The sequence below is a fragment of the Pholcus phalangioides genome, unplaced genomic scaffold (assembly GCF_987345545.1).
Source record: "Pholcus phalangioides strain wild (caught in Gottingen) unplaced genomic scaffold, Ppha-v1.0 ptg000012l_1, whole genome shotgun sequence".
Taxonomy (NCBI): domain Eukaryota; kingdom Metazoa; phylum Arthropoda; class Arachnida; order Araneae; family Pholcidae; genus Pholcus; species Pholcus phalangioides.
In genome coordinates, this window is record NW_028301605.1 from 11,961,141 (window position 1) to 11,975,361 (window position 14,221).

A 14,221-nucleotide genomic window follows, 5' to 3' on the forward strand; every position below is an offset into this window, starting at 1 on the left:
CTGTACTTTGCAGTAGTAGAGATGCTAATCAAGCCTTTAACAAGACACAATTGATGAAATCGAGGATTGGTGTGAAGAATCAGCTATTCAGCTCAATTTTGAAAAGTGTAAATTCATATGGTTTACAAGGAGACGTAAATTGCCAGATAATCGGACCATGACCGACATGTCCATGACCATGCACAACATAATTCTTTACACAAATAATATATACTCTTCCCTTTCTTCATAGGCCTTCATGGCCAACTTGTATGCTGACAGGCGGCCCATAGGGCTGGGAATCAGCCAAAATTTAGTTCTGGTCTGATGGTAACCTCGTCAAGCAAAGTTTCCCTCGAAAATTTCCCTTTCGACTAAATCCCCCCCCCCCACACACACACTCCAAAAATTGTGCTGCCATCTATCGATGGAGATATGCAGTCAAGTATTTTACAGCAGAAACGCATACATTTGTATTGCATTTATATATTTTTTTCAATAAAAATTCTTTGTTTGATTTGAACTCTCAAAATTTCCCACAAACGCCAATAAATTTCCCATGTGGACCAATTTTTCCCACGCATATGGGAAATTTCCCACGAGTTACCATGACTGAGAAAAGGGTGAATTTTTTAAAATGTACGTAGACACTTGAAAAGAAGGACATATGACCTTCTAAAGCAGGGGCGTAGCCAGAAATTTCGTTCGGGGGGGGGGGGGACCAAAGTGACAGAACAATGGATTTGGCTATCTTTTTCCCTTTTTTCGGTCATTTTCTCACATTTCGGGGGGGGGGGGACCAGACCCCCAAGTCCCCCCCCCCCTCGCAACGCCCTTGTTCTAAAGGGGGACCTCTGGTGACCCCGAGCCAAATTTCCCTTTTGACTAAATTATTCAAACGCATTCCTTAAAATGTGCTGCCATCTAACAGGGAAAATACGTAGTCAAGTATTTTATAACTGAATATCACAGTTTTTGTCCGTGGCACCGAACCACCTAATTACACACGCTCTATTTAAAGACTCCATTACCACGCTTAGGAAGTGCCAGTAAACGGCTGTGAAGGGTAAAAATTGTGGGTAGAGAAGTGTGTGTTTAAAAAGATGGGGAAAAAGATAGAATATTATTTTTAGCAAGCACAGAGTCAACATGGCCATTACAACATAAGCAATCTCAAAACGCATGAGCCGAATAACAATCACTCAGTTTGGTGGAGAGAAAGAAAAACCTCTAGATGAATTTGGAGGAAAACGCAAACCCTAACAGTTGTCAGTTAGTTACTGATCAACACTCTTACACTGCAGAGACTTTATGCTGGTATTTCTACCCGCAAATTATAGAGATTTATCTTATATAAACAAAAAAATCTCTTCATACATGCATGCATAATACACTTATGCCAAAACAAAAATAATCTATTATAAATTAACATTATGATAGTGCATTTTTTTAGAGTGATTTGCAATTTTTCAAATAAAAACCTGATACTCTAGTATCGTAATCTTAAGCCGACGTTGCAGCTTTTACAACCCATTATTATGCATGCAATTTATGTATAAAATTTTTGCAGTGACCAATGCTTCTAGACACAATTCAGAGAGAAAGAGAATAACATGAAAACAAATAATCATTTTAAATCAAATGATATTTATAGATTCCAATTCGTGCAGTGTTTTATGTTTATACATATACCACATATGCATTTTTTTTTTCTTTTTTCCCTAATTTCTTTTCCACCTTGCTGTAACTGTATGGATTTATTTTGCACGTTACATGCTTTATTTACATGTACCATAATAAAATTAGAAATGATAGGGATAATAAGGCACCTACAAGCCACGTAAAAGACAAAATAAAGACTCATATTCAGTTAATTAGTAAGATTCTGCCAGTCCCTGCTGCAGAGAATGTTCTTTGGCCTTGCGTATTTAGTTGTAGCGCCAGTAGTTGGCTATTTCACTTTCGGAGAAGACAAATTCATTCCTTTGGTTTTTGATCTTGTTGATGTTGCCCCCTTTGACCTTGCTGTTCTTCCAGGCCCTCCAAAGTGATCCATCTGCTGCTGTAGCGTCTTCTATAAAGTTGGAAAATCGTTCGCTGACGTAGGCCGAAGTCTCTTTTCGCGCGTATTTCTTTCTCCAGTCTGTTAAGAGCTACTTTGTCCATTCGCCTCATGTGATGTTGCCGCATTTTCCTGATCTTGTTTCGCAGCCCTTGGGAGATGCCAAATCTGTTGTCAGTTGCAAGAATTTTCCTAGTCGATTTATCAATTGCGTCTTCAATTTTGAAAGTGATATCAGAGATTCCTTGTTCGACATTATCAGGAGTATGTTGGTCGAGGGTTAGTTCTTCGGTGCTGAGAATTTCACAGTATTTAGACTAGTTAGTTACTAATTTATAAGGAATGTCTTTGGGTCTGGGCGTCCAATATCCATGGTGAAGATTAGCGGATTATGAGTTGAATTTAGCACTGGCATTGAACCTAGTTGAATGTTATGTGGAAAGATTATAGAAATTGCAGTCAAGTACATCAAGCCTACCTGTTCCGCCAGGGAAGTTAGTAGGAACCACACAGGAGTTATATAAACATAAAAAATTCCGCATAATTTTGAAAAAGAAAATTACTTATAATATTTCTCTTTTAAATATTTTTAGGGAATCGCATTGCTGAACGGAACGCAGTTGATCACTTCTATAGGTGCTGAAGGTGAGTATCTATACTGTATTTCGAAAATTTGATAACACGACCTGTGATTGAAATAGAGTTTTGCAAAAAACGTAAATAGATGGCAGCACCATTTGTTCTATATCTTTTTCGAAATTTATGTCTGGCTTTTTTAAAAAGCCTTCCTAAATCGGGAAGTAAAACAGCAGATATATAAGCAGCAAGGCAAAAGAAATACCTATCACAGATCTGACCATATGAGCCGTATTCTTTTGTTCTGTCCCGTTTTCTCTTGATCATCGCCGAGTAATTTTCAGATTAACAAATCCACGCTAGCGAAGCCGCTAGTTATCTATAACTAGGGTGAAGAGATTTTCAAATAATGCCACTCTTTCCAGTCTCAATTTTATGTATAATTCTTAAAGAAACAGAAAAGAAAGCATGCTTTTTTCGAGAACATGTTCTGATATTCATTCATAAATAACGAACATTAACTCACTATAAACGAACATTTTTTGTATCCTCCTGATATGTTAAGAGCTACTGTTGAGAACGCAGTAACGAGATCTAACTTGCTTTCAGAAAATGGTGGACGCCACATTGAATATGCTTTGTAACACGTTTTAGAAACGATTAAAAACATTTTAAACCGATGTCTTCATGTCTTATTTCGCTTAGCAATATTACATACAGTGCTATTCCCCGCTGGTGGTGAATTATTTAACTTTTTTTTTGCTGAAAATTGAATCCCCTGACCTCTCCTGTAAACTATTACCAAGTTTGATAACATTTTGTCCAGTAGTTTTCTTTTTATGGTCATTTCAAAGTGGAAATTTAATTATAAAGACCCTCCATGTACACTGAAGAGCCAAAAAAACTGGTCCACCTGCCTAACATCGTGTAGGGCCCCCGCGAGCCCGCAGAAGTGCCGCAACACGACGTGGCATGGACTCGGAGTGCTGGAGGCAATTGACACCATGAATCCTGCAGGGCTGTCCATAAATCCGTAGGAGTAAGAGGGGGTGGAGATCTCTTCTGAACAGCACGTTGCAAGGCATCCCAGATATGTTCAATAATGTTCATGTCTGGGGATTTTGGTGGCCAGCGAAAGTGTCTAAAGTCAGAAGAGTGTTCCTGGAGCCACTTTGTAGCAATTCTGGACGTGTGGCGTGTCGCATTGTCCTGCTGAAATTGTCCAAGTCCGTCGGAATGCACAATGGACACGAATGGGTGCAGGTGATCAGACAGGATGCTTACGTACCTGTCACCTGTCAGAGTCGTATCTAGACGTATCAGGGGTCCCATATCACGCCAACTGCACCGCCCCATACCATCACAGAGCCTCCACCAGCTTGAACAGTCCCCTGTTGACATGTGGGGTCCATGAATTCATGAGGTTGTCGCCATACCCGTACACGTCAGTGTACGGGTATGGCTCGTAATCAGCTCGAAGCAATTGGAACCGAGACTCGTCAGACCAGGCAACGTGTTTCCAGTCCTCAACAGTCCAATGTCGGTGTTGTCGGGCCCAGGCGAGGCGTACAGCTTTGTGTCGTGCAGTCATCAAGAATACACGAGTGGGCCTTCGGCTCCGACAGCCCATATCGATGGTGTTTCGTTGAATTGTTCGCACGCTGACACTTGTTGATGGCCCAGCATTGAAATTTGCGGAAGGGTTGCACGTCTGTCACGTTTAATGATTCTCGTCAGTCGTCGTTGGTCCCGTTCTTGCATGATCTTTTTCCGCCCGCAGCGATGTCGTAGATTTAATTTTTTACTGGATTCCCGATATTCACGGAACACTCGTGAAATGGCCGTACGTGAAAATCCAAATTTCATCGCTACCTCGGAGATGCTATGTCCCATCTCTCGTGCGCCGACTATAACACCACGTTCAAACTCACTTAAATCTCGATAAGCTGCCATTGAAGCAGCAGTAACCGATCTAACAACTACGCCAGACACTTGTTGTGTTATATATTCGTTGTCGACCGCAGCGCCGTACTCTGATTGGATCCATATCTCTTTATTTGCATACGCATGCCTGTACCAGTTTTTTTGGCTCTTCAGTTTATATAAGTGCGTACGCATTTGCATGTTTTAGCATTTCTTATAGTTATTGTATATAAACGCATAAAATCACCGAAATTTTAGAACAAGTGCATATTTTTGGCATTTCAGTATTTTTTTTTCTATTAATCCCGTTGTAATGCGCTAACTTTTCCTGATTATCATTATTTTTTTGTTTTTATTCTTCAAATCAGATCTTAATCAAATTCCTTCAATTTTTTCAAGAAAATATTTCACTATCGAGTGTTGCTCATTTTAGGGCATAATTTAAGGAACTTTAATAATGAATATTTTTGCACTTCTAAATATGTTTTCTGCATTTTTTTGCGCATATTTTCCAGTTTTGCTGCTTATTTTTCTTTTTCCTTAGGGCATAATTTTGTGCTTTTAATATGCTTTTTTTTCATTTTCGTGCTTTTTTTTCATGTTTGTACGTATTTTTCTTTTTTGTAAATATTTTTTTATTTATAGATCATATTTCTGCATTTTCAAATATACTTTTTTTTCTATTTTTTGCGCACATTTTCCCTCTTTAGGGGAAATTCAGCATTTTTCTTATTTTCATTTTACGTATATTTTTCAATTATTCCCATGGGGCATATTGATGAATTTTTAAAGCATATTTTATGAATTTTTCGTAATTTTTAAATTTATTTTTCATAATTTTTAAATTCATTTTTCATAATTTTTAAATTCATTTTTCATAATTTTTAAATTCATTTTTCATAATTTTTAAATTCATTTTTCATAATTTTTAAATGCTTCTTTCAGCCTTTTAAAATGCATATTTTGGAAATTTGTATGAATTTTTTTCATTTTTCGGCATTTTAAAATGCATATTTTTTTCCCCATTTAGCCTCATACTAGCATTAATTTAGATCCCCCCCCCCCCCATACTATTGGATTGATTTGTTTTCGTCATTATATCGGTATTTTTGAGTGCAGATTCATCTTATTTTTATTGCATATTTTTTCATGTAATTTTAGTAGATACTGCAGGTATTTTTTTAGCGCGTATTTCAGCGTATGTTGTGCATATTTTGCCTCTTTATTTAGCGCATATAATAAGGGCTTTAGTGATTACTAATTGAAGTTTAACTCGTGGTTTTTCTGAAAATTGTAAATGTTCCGTAATATTCCGTTTTAATCACGATGAAACATGGTCACCACAGTTATCTTGAACTATTGCCGAGTTATCATGAACTATTGCCGTATTTTATTATAAGAATTTTAAAATTTTATACCATGCCAATTCTTGAACTTCTTTTTTATTTTGTGATTCAGCTGTGTACAGGGCTGAAAATATAGCCCTACAAGCCGATGTTGTAGCTGCGCTGAGTTTGGAGGTCCTCAAAGGTACAACGAGAGCCTTCGATGGAGGTAAGTTAATCACAAAAAGTTACTCAAGAATGATTTTACAAATTACTGTGTACACAAGTGGGTCATATGGCCTCCTTGTGGTCCTGGGATATTCAAACGGGGCTATATATATACATACAGAGATAAATCAGATGAAAGGGGAGCCATGACAAATGGTGAAGTGAGCTGCAAAGAGCTGTGAATAAAAAACCTTTCAAGTGAAATATGGTGAGAAAAAATTTTCATAGAATCAGGGACTTCCCAACCCACGGGCCCATAGCGGGTGGTGGTGCCTGGGGCCCCATATACATATGGGGGGGGGGAGCTTACACAATGATATCTAGTACTATGATTTTCAGATGTTAGTTACTTCCACCTAAGTATGGGAGGTCCCCCCCCCCCCACCCAGAACAATGTAAGTTGTTATTTCCAACTATGTATGGGGGCCCAGAAAATATAGACTAGAGAGGGCTGTTTCCGCTCTAGTCTATATTTTTGGCGAAGTGGGAAATATCTCCTCCTGGGGGGTGTGGCTATGGAATGGTTCGGGGGCGGTAAAAGGTATGACCTAAGTATGACATTAGGTAAATTTGGTACGACATAAGATTCTATAAGTTGGCTTTAGTTGAGGGGGGGGGGCGATGAGACAAAAGTTTGGGAAACTGGACTTTTGCACCGTGGCCCACGTCTCCTGAGAAGGACCAGCTTATATCCCTTAGTGGGACAGAGCGTGGGTCACGGTTGGTCTGGTGGTGGGAAACTGGACTAGAATGGGTGTGTGAGAAGGGCGGTAAAATTTTCATAGTTCACAGATGGCAAAACCCCGGCCATGCCTAGATGTGCCTCACGTGTTGAGACGATCCTGGTTTTATACACACGTTTTGGTGTATTCTGAAATTATTCAAACTACAGTAGATTTCCGATAATCTGGCTCGTTCGGCGTTTTTTCCGTCAAGCTCCCATAGAAGAGGAAAACATGCCACTGCATGTCTGTGGACAGAAGTTTACACGGTGAACTCCGCTCGATGGGATGAAATCGGGAATCGGAGTTTTTGATAACAATAACCAATTGATAACCATATCCGACAGAAATCCAAAATCACATATGATGACCATACGCCCAGTTTAAACGAACTTGACGCATGAAAGCGGTTTTTTTTCCCACACTGCTGATTGCGAAATGTTCAATCTGCGTTTTCTTTTCCCACATTGTTCTAAAACAGGATATTTTTGCTATAAGCAAAATAAAATCCTGCGGTTATTATTAAATCACTATGAGGAGTTTGACTGAAACTGTCTGATGTGTTTTATGAATTATGATATTTTTTTTTTAAATGTACGGTACGTTTCATAGACCCTTGAGAAAGTCTTTCGCCCGAGTAACTGTGAAAGTGACTACGAACTGAAGGACGGCTCATTTCTCTACATCAGCGGTTCTCAACTGGTGCTCCGTGTACTTTTCCCAGGGGCTCCGCGGCGACATAAGGAAAATAAAATAAATAAGTAAATTTGATAGCAAATGAAAAAAAGAGGCCTGCAGGGTTCCGCCATAAAAACTATATACAAAAAGGCCTCCTCGAGTCAAACAGGGCTCCGATATAAATATTTATGTACTGAAAAGGGCTCCGCGAGTCAAAAAAGGTTGAGAACCGCTGCTCTACATTATAGGTGGACCACTGCATCTTCTAACACCTTACAGCTTTTGATCTTCCACATAGTGTTGCAAGTTGATAACGATAATTTATTGGAAAAAAAGTCTGGTTTGCGTCCAAATACGCGAAAAAAAACTTTTGAAGGAAAATAACATTAACCAAATCCTGATAGACTATAAACAAATTTTTGCTCCTTGTTATAATATTTACCTGTTTCGTACTTTTCAAAAGTCATAAAAAATATCTGAATGATAACATTATCCACGTTTCTAATCAGACCCGTTGCCAGAAATTTCGTTTTGGGGGTGGGGACCAAAGTTATAGAAAGATTTGGCCATCTTTTTCCCTTTTTTTGGTCATTTTCTCACATTTCAGGTGAGGGGGAGGCAGACCCCCAAGTCCCCTCCCCCCTCGATACGGCCTTTATTCTAATACAGCAGCGGTGTCTACTACTGTATTATTCAAATAGGCTTTTTTTCAACTGATTTCCAGTAATCTGGCTATTTCAATAATCCGGCAAAAACCCTGATCTGATATTTGCCGGATTAGCGAGAGTCTACATTATTCTCATTCACAGTTTCCTGTGCCCCACAACCAACTTTCACGGCTCCCTTTCTACTTGATTTCCAGTCGTGGGCCCTCCTTAGAAAAACACCAGGGTAAACTTCTTTCAATAAATAGAAATAACCTTTCACAAACAAACCCGGAAACGATCGGACCATCGATTAAAAAAAGACCCTCGAGGGGACTGTTTTGTGAAATTCAAACTTTCCTCCTCATGCAAATGACCAATTGAATTAGAACTAGGTCGTTCATTTTTAATCAACGAATAATCTGAGGACTAATGACCATCTAACGATGGGTTTCGATAGGCAGTCAACAAATTAAATTTCGATTTGTATGTCAGGATAATTCTTTAGTCATTAAGGTCAACCTCTATTTGAGGCACTTATTTCCAAAAAAGGGGAGCATTTACATTTTTTACTTGGAAATTCATTTTTCACCGATTTCTGAATCTTTGGGATGAGCCTCTGCCGGATTATGCAAGAGGGTAAATTCAAATGGAAATATCTTTTGATGAAAATTACAATGTAAAGTTAGTTTTTTTCTGTCAAATGGCAACACATCCTCCTCGTTCATTCACTTCGGTATTTTTTGGGGTTTGCGGAAAATTCACCGCCAATAGTTCACCGCTAGCAAAATTCACCGGCTAACAATTCACCGACAACAGTTCGACACGAGTCAATGAGCCAGTAAGAGAGCGAGGAATGACCGAGTTTGTGAGTCAGTAAATGATACGGTAGTTGGTGAGTGAGTCAGTGAACAAGTGACAGAGTGACCTGGAGATTGAGTGAGTGGGCAACCTAGTGAGTGGGCAACCTAGTGAGTTAGGGTAATAGTGATCTAAGTGAGTAAGTGCGTCACCTGGTGAGTGAGTGTGTGTGGCAGAGTGAGTGACCTACTGAATTAATGATAGAATGAGTGACCTAGTAAGGAAGTAACAGATTGAGCTACCTAGTTTGTGACTCATTCATTCACTCACTCGCACGCTCTGTCATTCACTTACTCAATCAATAATTCAATCACTCACTCGCACGCTCTGTCATTCACTTACTCAATCAATAATTCAATCACTCACTCGCACGCTCTGTCATTCACTTACTCAATCAATAATTCAATCACTCACTCGATTATTCATTCACTCATGTCGAACTGTTGTCTTTGAATTTTCCCAGCGATGGATTTCCCATTCGGTGAATTTTTTATTAGCGGTGAATTGCTGGTGGTGAATTTTTGGGACACGATTGTTTGGTAGAAAGAACATCTCGATAACGGTCACCCATAGGACCTGAAATTTTTCCATCAGCGAGGAGTGTCCGTTAATGGATAGTAAAAAAATCCAATCCCATTGACGTAATTCAAAAAAGTGTCCGTTAGTGGAGGTGTTTGCTAACAGGAGCATTCTTCTGGGAGGTTACACTGTAGATCATGTTTCCGAAAGTGGGCGATATCGACCCCTGGTGGGCGACAGTAGGTACGAGGATAACATAGGATCCTGTGGGTTCGCATGAGTTGGGTAGCGATGAGGTAAAACAATTCCTGAAGAAGGAGCTACGGAACAAACAATTGGGAAAACCATGCTGTAGAGAATGATCGTGATTCTTATATTAATGACGAGAGGCCAGTGTATACCTTCCTGGCCTAGCTAAAACCTTCTGGAATCTACAGGTGACGTAGAGATTTAGAATTTTTCATACTTGACCAGCTAAAATTTCAACCAAAAGGTATCATTTCCATTAATTTTCTTTTGAAAACGGAACATTTCCAGAAAACTTGAGGGTAGGTAACTCTTTTGAATGTTGGTCAAGAAACGTAGTATTGAAACATTCTTACACCATTTTTATATGTTACCTGTTGGGCTATCTCCTAATTTTGTAAAGAAAATTATTTACAGGGTGCACAGGTAACAGGACGTATGACATTTCACTGGCGAACCGTTGATCGTGGAGGCATATTTAGAATTAGAAAAGTATCCAAATAACGTGTAGAACTCAGATACTTCATTCACGTTAAATGGAGTTGTATAGTTATTGAAAAAAGAATTAACATTTTATACCGTCCCCGTGTTTCCGAATACCCAATTATGGAATTGTTGCCCCCGTCTCTCCTGATGCCAACTAAAAAACAATGCCACGTTTCGAAGTGCAATATTCACTGAGATATTCAAATGCGAAAAACGGAGGAAATTTGGTAAGGGAAAGCATAAATGAGGGAAAGAAGCCTTGTCCGTTAGCTCTTTTGCTGTTCTTTAAAAAGTTTCCTTCGTTTTTCGAATTCGAATATCTCAGTGAATATTGTACTTGGAAACATGTAATTTTCTTAGTTGACATCACAAGAAAGACAGGAGATTTCCTAATTGAATTTTTGGGCATATCGGCACCGTATTCCAGCGATATGTCATTCATCAACATGAATGACATATCTGAGAACTACACGTTATTTGGATACTTTTTCTAATTGGAAGTATGCCTCCAGGATTAATGTTTCGCCAGTAAAATGTCATACGCCCTGTTACCTACGCACTCTGCATACAGGGTGTTCTGTTAATGGACCGACAAACTCAGAGGGTTGTTGGTAGACATCAAGAGGAACAAAAATTTGCAATGGAACATGGTGTCGCTAACCACGTTGAGAGGGTGAAAATCGTGCGAAAAACGCAAGCAGTTTTCGACGTCACGCTGGAATGACAAAAAGTACAAGAACAACTACAAAAAGATTCATTTTATTAAGCATTACAAGAGTTATTCGAAGTGGCGCCCGCTGACGTCATTGCATAGTCTACGACGACGTTAAAACGATTCCCGGACGCCTCCCGTAGTAGTTGATCGATCGTGGCGAATGGTGCTGACAACGCTGTAAGGTTTTCCCCCATTGGGAAGGAGCATGATGGGAGTAGAAAGCGTGGGTGGGGGAGAAAGACCCTCGACGAAGAGAAAAGAAGCTTGGTGTGTTTTCGGTTAGTTAGAGAGTGGCTCCTGTGGACTCAGGAGGTAATTTCAAAGGCTCGCTGTAAGCGAGGAGGACGTGTTAATAGTATAATGTTTATTGTGAAAAAGTATGATTAAACCAAATATTATATATAAAAGTGGCAGAGAGTGCTTATGATTGTGTGTGGCAATTATTCATTGAAAACGAACCCTACATAGTGGTGTCAGGAGTGGGGTCAGTAGAACTATACTGAATGGAAACTATTTTGTGCGAAGGTGATCGCAGGAATAAATCATCGTTAAGCGATTGACAAAATAGAAGGATCAGGACTGATCACTTGGCGTAGCTGATCACACATTGGGTGGTCACCAGTGTCTCAAGACATCGGAATATTTATGGGAAAGCTCGACCATCGGCAGAAACGAACTAGCATCAAGACTTTCGCCTATACTGAGGTGAGCGGTCACATTTTTTTTTGTTTGTTGGGCGAAACCGAACTATTTTCGTACAGTAATTTCATTAGATACTGATTTAAGAAAAGAAAAAATACTAAAAATGGCCATCTTAGCCAGAGGACGAAAAGAGGACCTGCTGATTTTAGCAGATGAGTTACGGGTGGAAGTCCCCAAAGACGCAAAGGTTGTGGATTTGAAAGAGCTAATTGTGAAAAGCCCTCATTATGAACCTGAATTTGTGAAAGAATTACTAAATAGTATTATCGACGAAAGAACAGAGCGAGAAGCAAGAAACCACGAATTAGAGGTAGAGAGAGTAAAACGGTAAATCAGATGCGTATTCCTAGTCCGTGTAGTCAGCCATCACGATACTCATTGAAACAGACAACCAACTGCTACATGTGCTTACTACCGCAATAGCTCTTATTAACGTCGTCCGGAGAGCGTGATCCTACCCCAGCGCATGCGTTTCGCGATGCTACTTACGTCAGATATGGTGAGCGAACGCATTCAACGAACAGCTGACATCCACCTTTCGTCTCCTCTGGACTCAGAGGAGCCTACATGCGTTTTTCACGATTTTCACCTTCTCAACGAGGTTTGCGACACCATGTCCCATTGCAATGTTTATTCCTTCTTGATGGCTACTAACAACCCTCTGAATTTATCGGTTTATTAATTTAACACCCTATTATAGTATTTTCTACTTCTATTTTTGCTTCTACTGTAAATTTAACAATTCAACAAAAGTGGAAATGGTCCCTTTGCAAAATGAGCTGGTTATTTAAAGTGGGTTCTAGCAAAAATTATTATCAGTCAGCAATAAACGCACAAAACACTATTACTCTTGTTCTAAAGCATGCAATAAATCTTCTATTTTTCTCCTTTAGACATTCAGAAAGTTCGTCCACACAGAGGACAATCACAAGTGGCCAAAAGATTGCGATCCTTGCTCCATTCGGACACTCATCCTTCTGAAATGGCTGGTCAGTATGGATCGATATTTAATTTCAAATTGTGTGTAGTATACAGGGTGGTTATAAAATGTTACTAAACCAGACGCCAACTTCGGCCATATCACTATACTTACTGCCGTTAACGAGTTTGGTTGGAAATGGAAACGTCATCTATCGGCGGTCACCTCAATCTCGTTAGGGAAAATATCTCGTTATCTATATTCTTGCCCCGGTTAGAATTTGGGACCTGAGGCAACATTCGACGAACGTCTTACCACTACGCCTAAAGCCGGGTTTTCCTAGGAGCAGGTTTTCTATGGTGCGCGCAGCGTAAAAACGCTGATTGGTCTAAACACCTGAATTTCAGGTATTTTAACCAATCAGCGTTTTTGCGCTGCACCCGGCGCTGAAATTTTACTTCTAGGAAAACCCGGCTTTACCACCACGACAATCTACCGCACCATGGTTCGAAAGCCTCCTGCGCATTCCGAAGAGGCCATGTATCGGCCATCTATGAAAATCACTATGCATTTAAAGCTTCTAAAAAAACTTCACAAAAAACTTCTTTGCATTCAAAAGTGTATACAAAACTTCTATTCATTTCGAGGTGTAGACGCTAAACAATCCTAACGAATTTCTATGGGGTTATGCAAGACTGCCCCCCCTTACATTCCTAGGGGCACGCAAGTCACCTATGTGTCTCGAGGTGCAAACAAGCGACACATGCATTACTGCGCGGGGGGGGGGGGGGTGTGACCCTCTTTGTGTTTAATCATGTCTAGCGGTAAACAGGAGATTATTCCATATTCCGAAGGGTATGCAACACGTCCTATGCTTAGGTGTTAGAAAGGCCCTTACGCGTTTTGGTATGCAAGCACATGTATGTGTGGTTTCTAGGTGTGTAATGTGCATACGGAGTTTGGAGTTTCTTACTCATTTCTAGGGGGGATGAGGGTTTCCTAAGCATTTCAAGTGCAACGCGATCCTCTTATGCGTTTTTAAGTGTAGACTCTTATGAGTTCTTAGGTGTGGACTCTAATGCGTTCTTAGGTGTGGACTCTTATGCGTTCTTAGGTGTGGACACTTATGCGTTCTTAAATGTGGACTCTTAAGCGTTCTTTGGTGTAAACTCTTATGCATTTCGAAGGGGTAAGCAATACGCTTATGAGTTTCAAGGTTTAGACAATGTTAACTAGCTCGTGCTAGTTAAATAGGAATATAGAACAGAGGGAATATTTAAAATTATTATTTTCAGATATATTTAAATTGATAGTTTGGAGTATTTAAATTTGATTTTTGGATTTAACTATTTAGAACTGTAGGTCTCCAGGCGCCGATAGCAGGCGACAGTAACCGATATACTATATGTACAGCAAACAAATAATTGAACAATAGGAACGTAAATAAGAATGGTCGTCTATGGATGGTAGACATGTTTCTTGAGGGTTTAAAGTAAGCGGCGTCGTGTCGATGGAAGAAGCTTTGTCCAAGCGGTGGGAACATAGTCCCAATTAAAAAGAAATACAATCACAGGCCGATGTAAGTAGATGGGGCAATCGCCATTCATTAGGGAATCTTTTAGTTACCGTCACAACG

General features: G+C 39.7%; 1 protein-coding gene across 1 annotated transcript in view; it reads left to right on the forward strand.

The window, feature by feature from the left end:
* The window catches only part of LOC149079592 (histidine ammonia-lyase-like), a 52,840-nt gene that overhangs the window by 20,343 nt on the left and 18,276 nt on the right, over positions 1–14,221 (forward strand). The window contains exons 11-13 of the mRNA XM_089240197.1: positions 2,635–2,686; positions 5,999–6,094; positions 12,560–12,655. Coding sequence (XP_089096323.1) covers positions 2,635–2,686; positions 5,999–6,094; positions 12,560–12,655 — 244 coding nt within the window. The remainder of the gene's footprint in view (positions 1–2,634; positions 2,687–5,998; positions 6,095–12,559; positions 12,656–14,221) is intronic.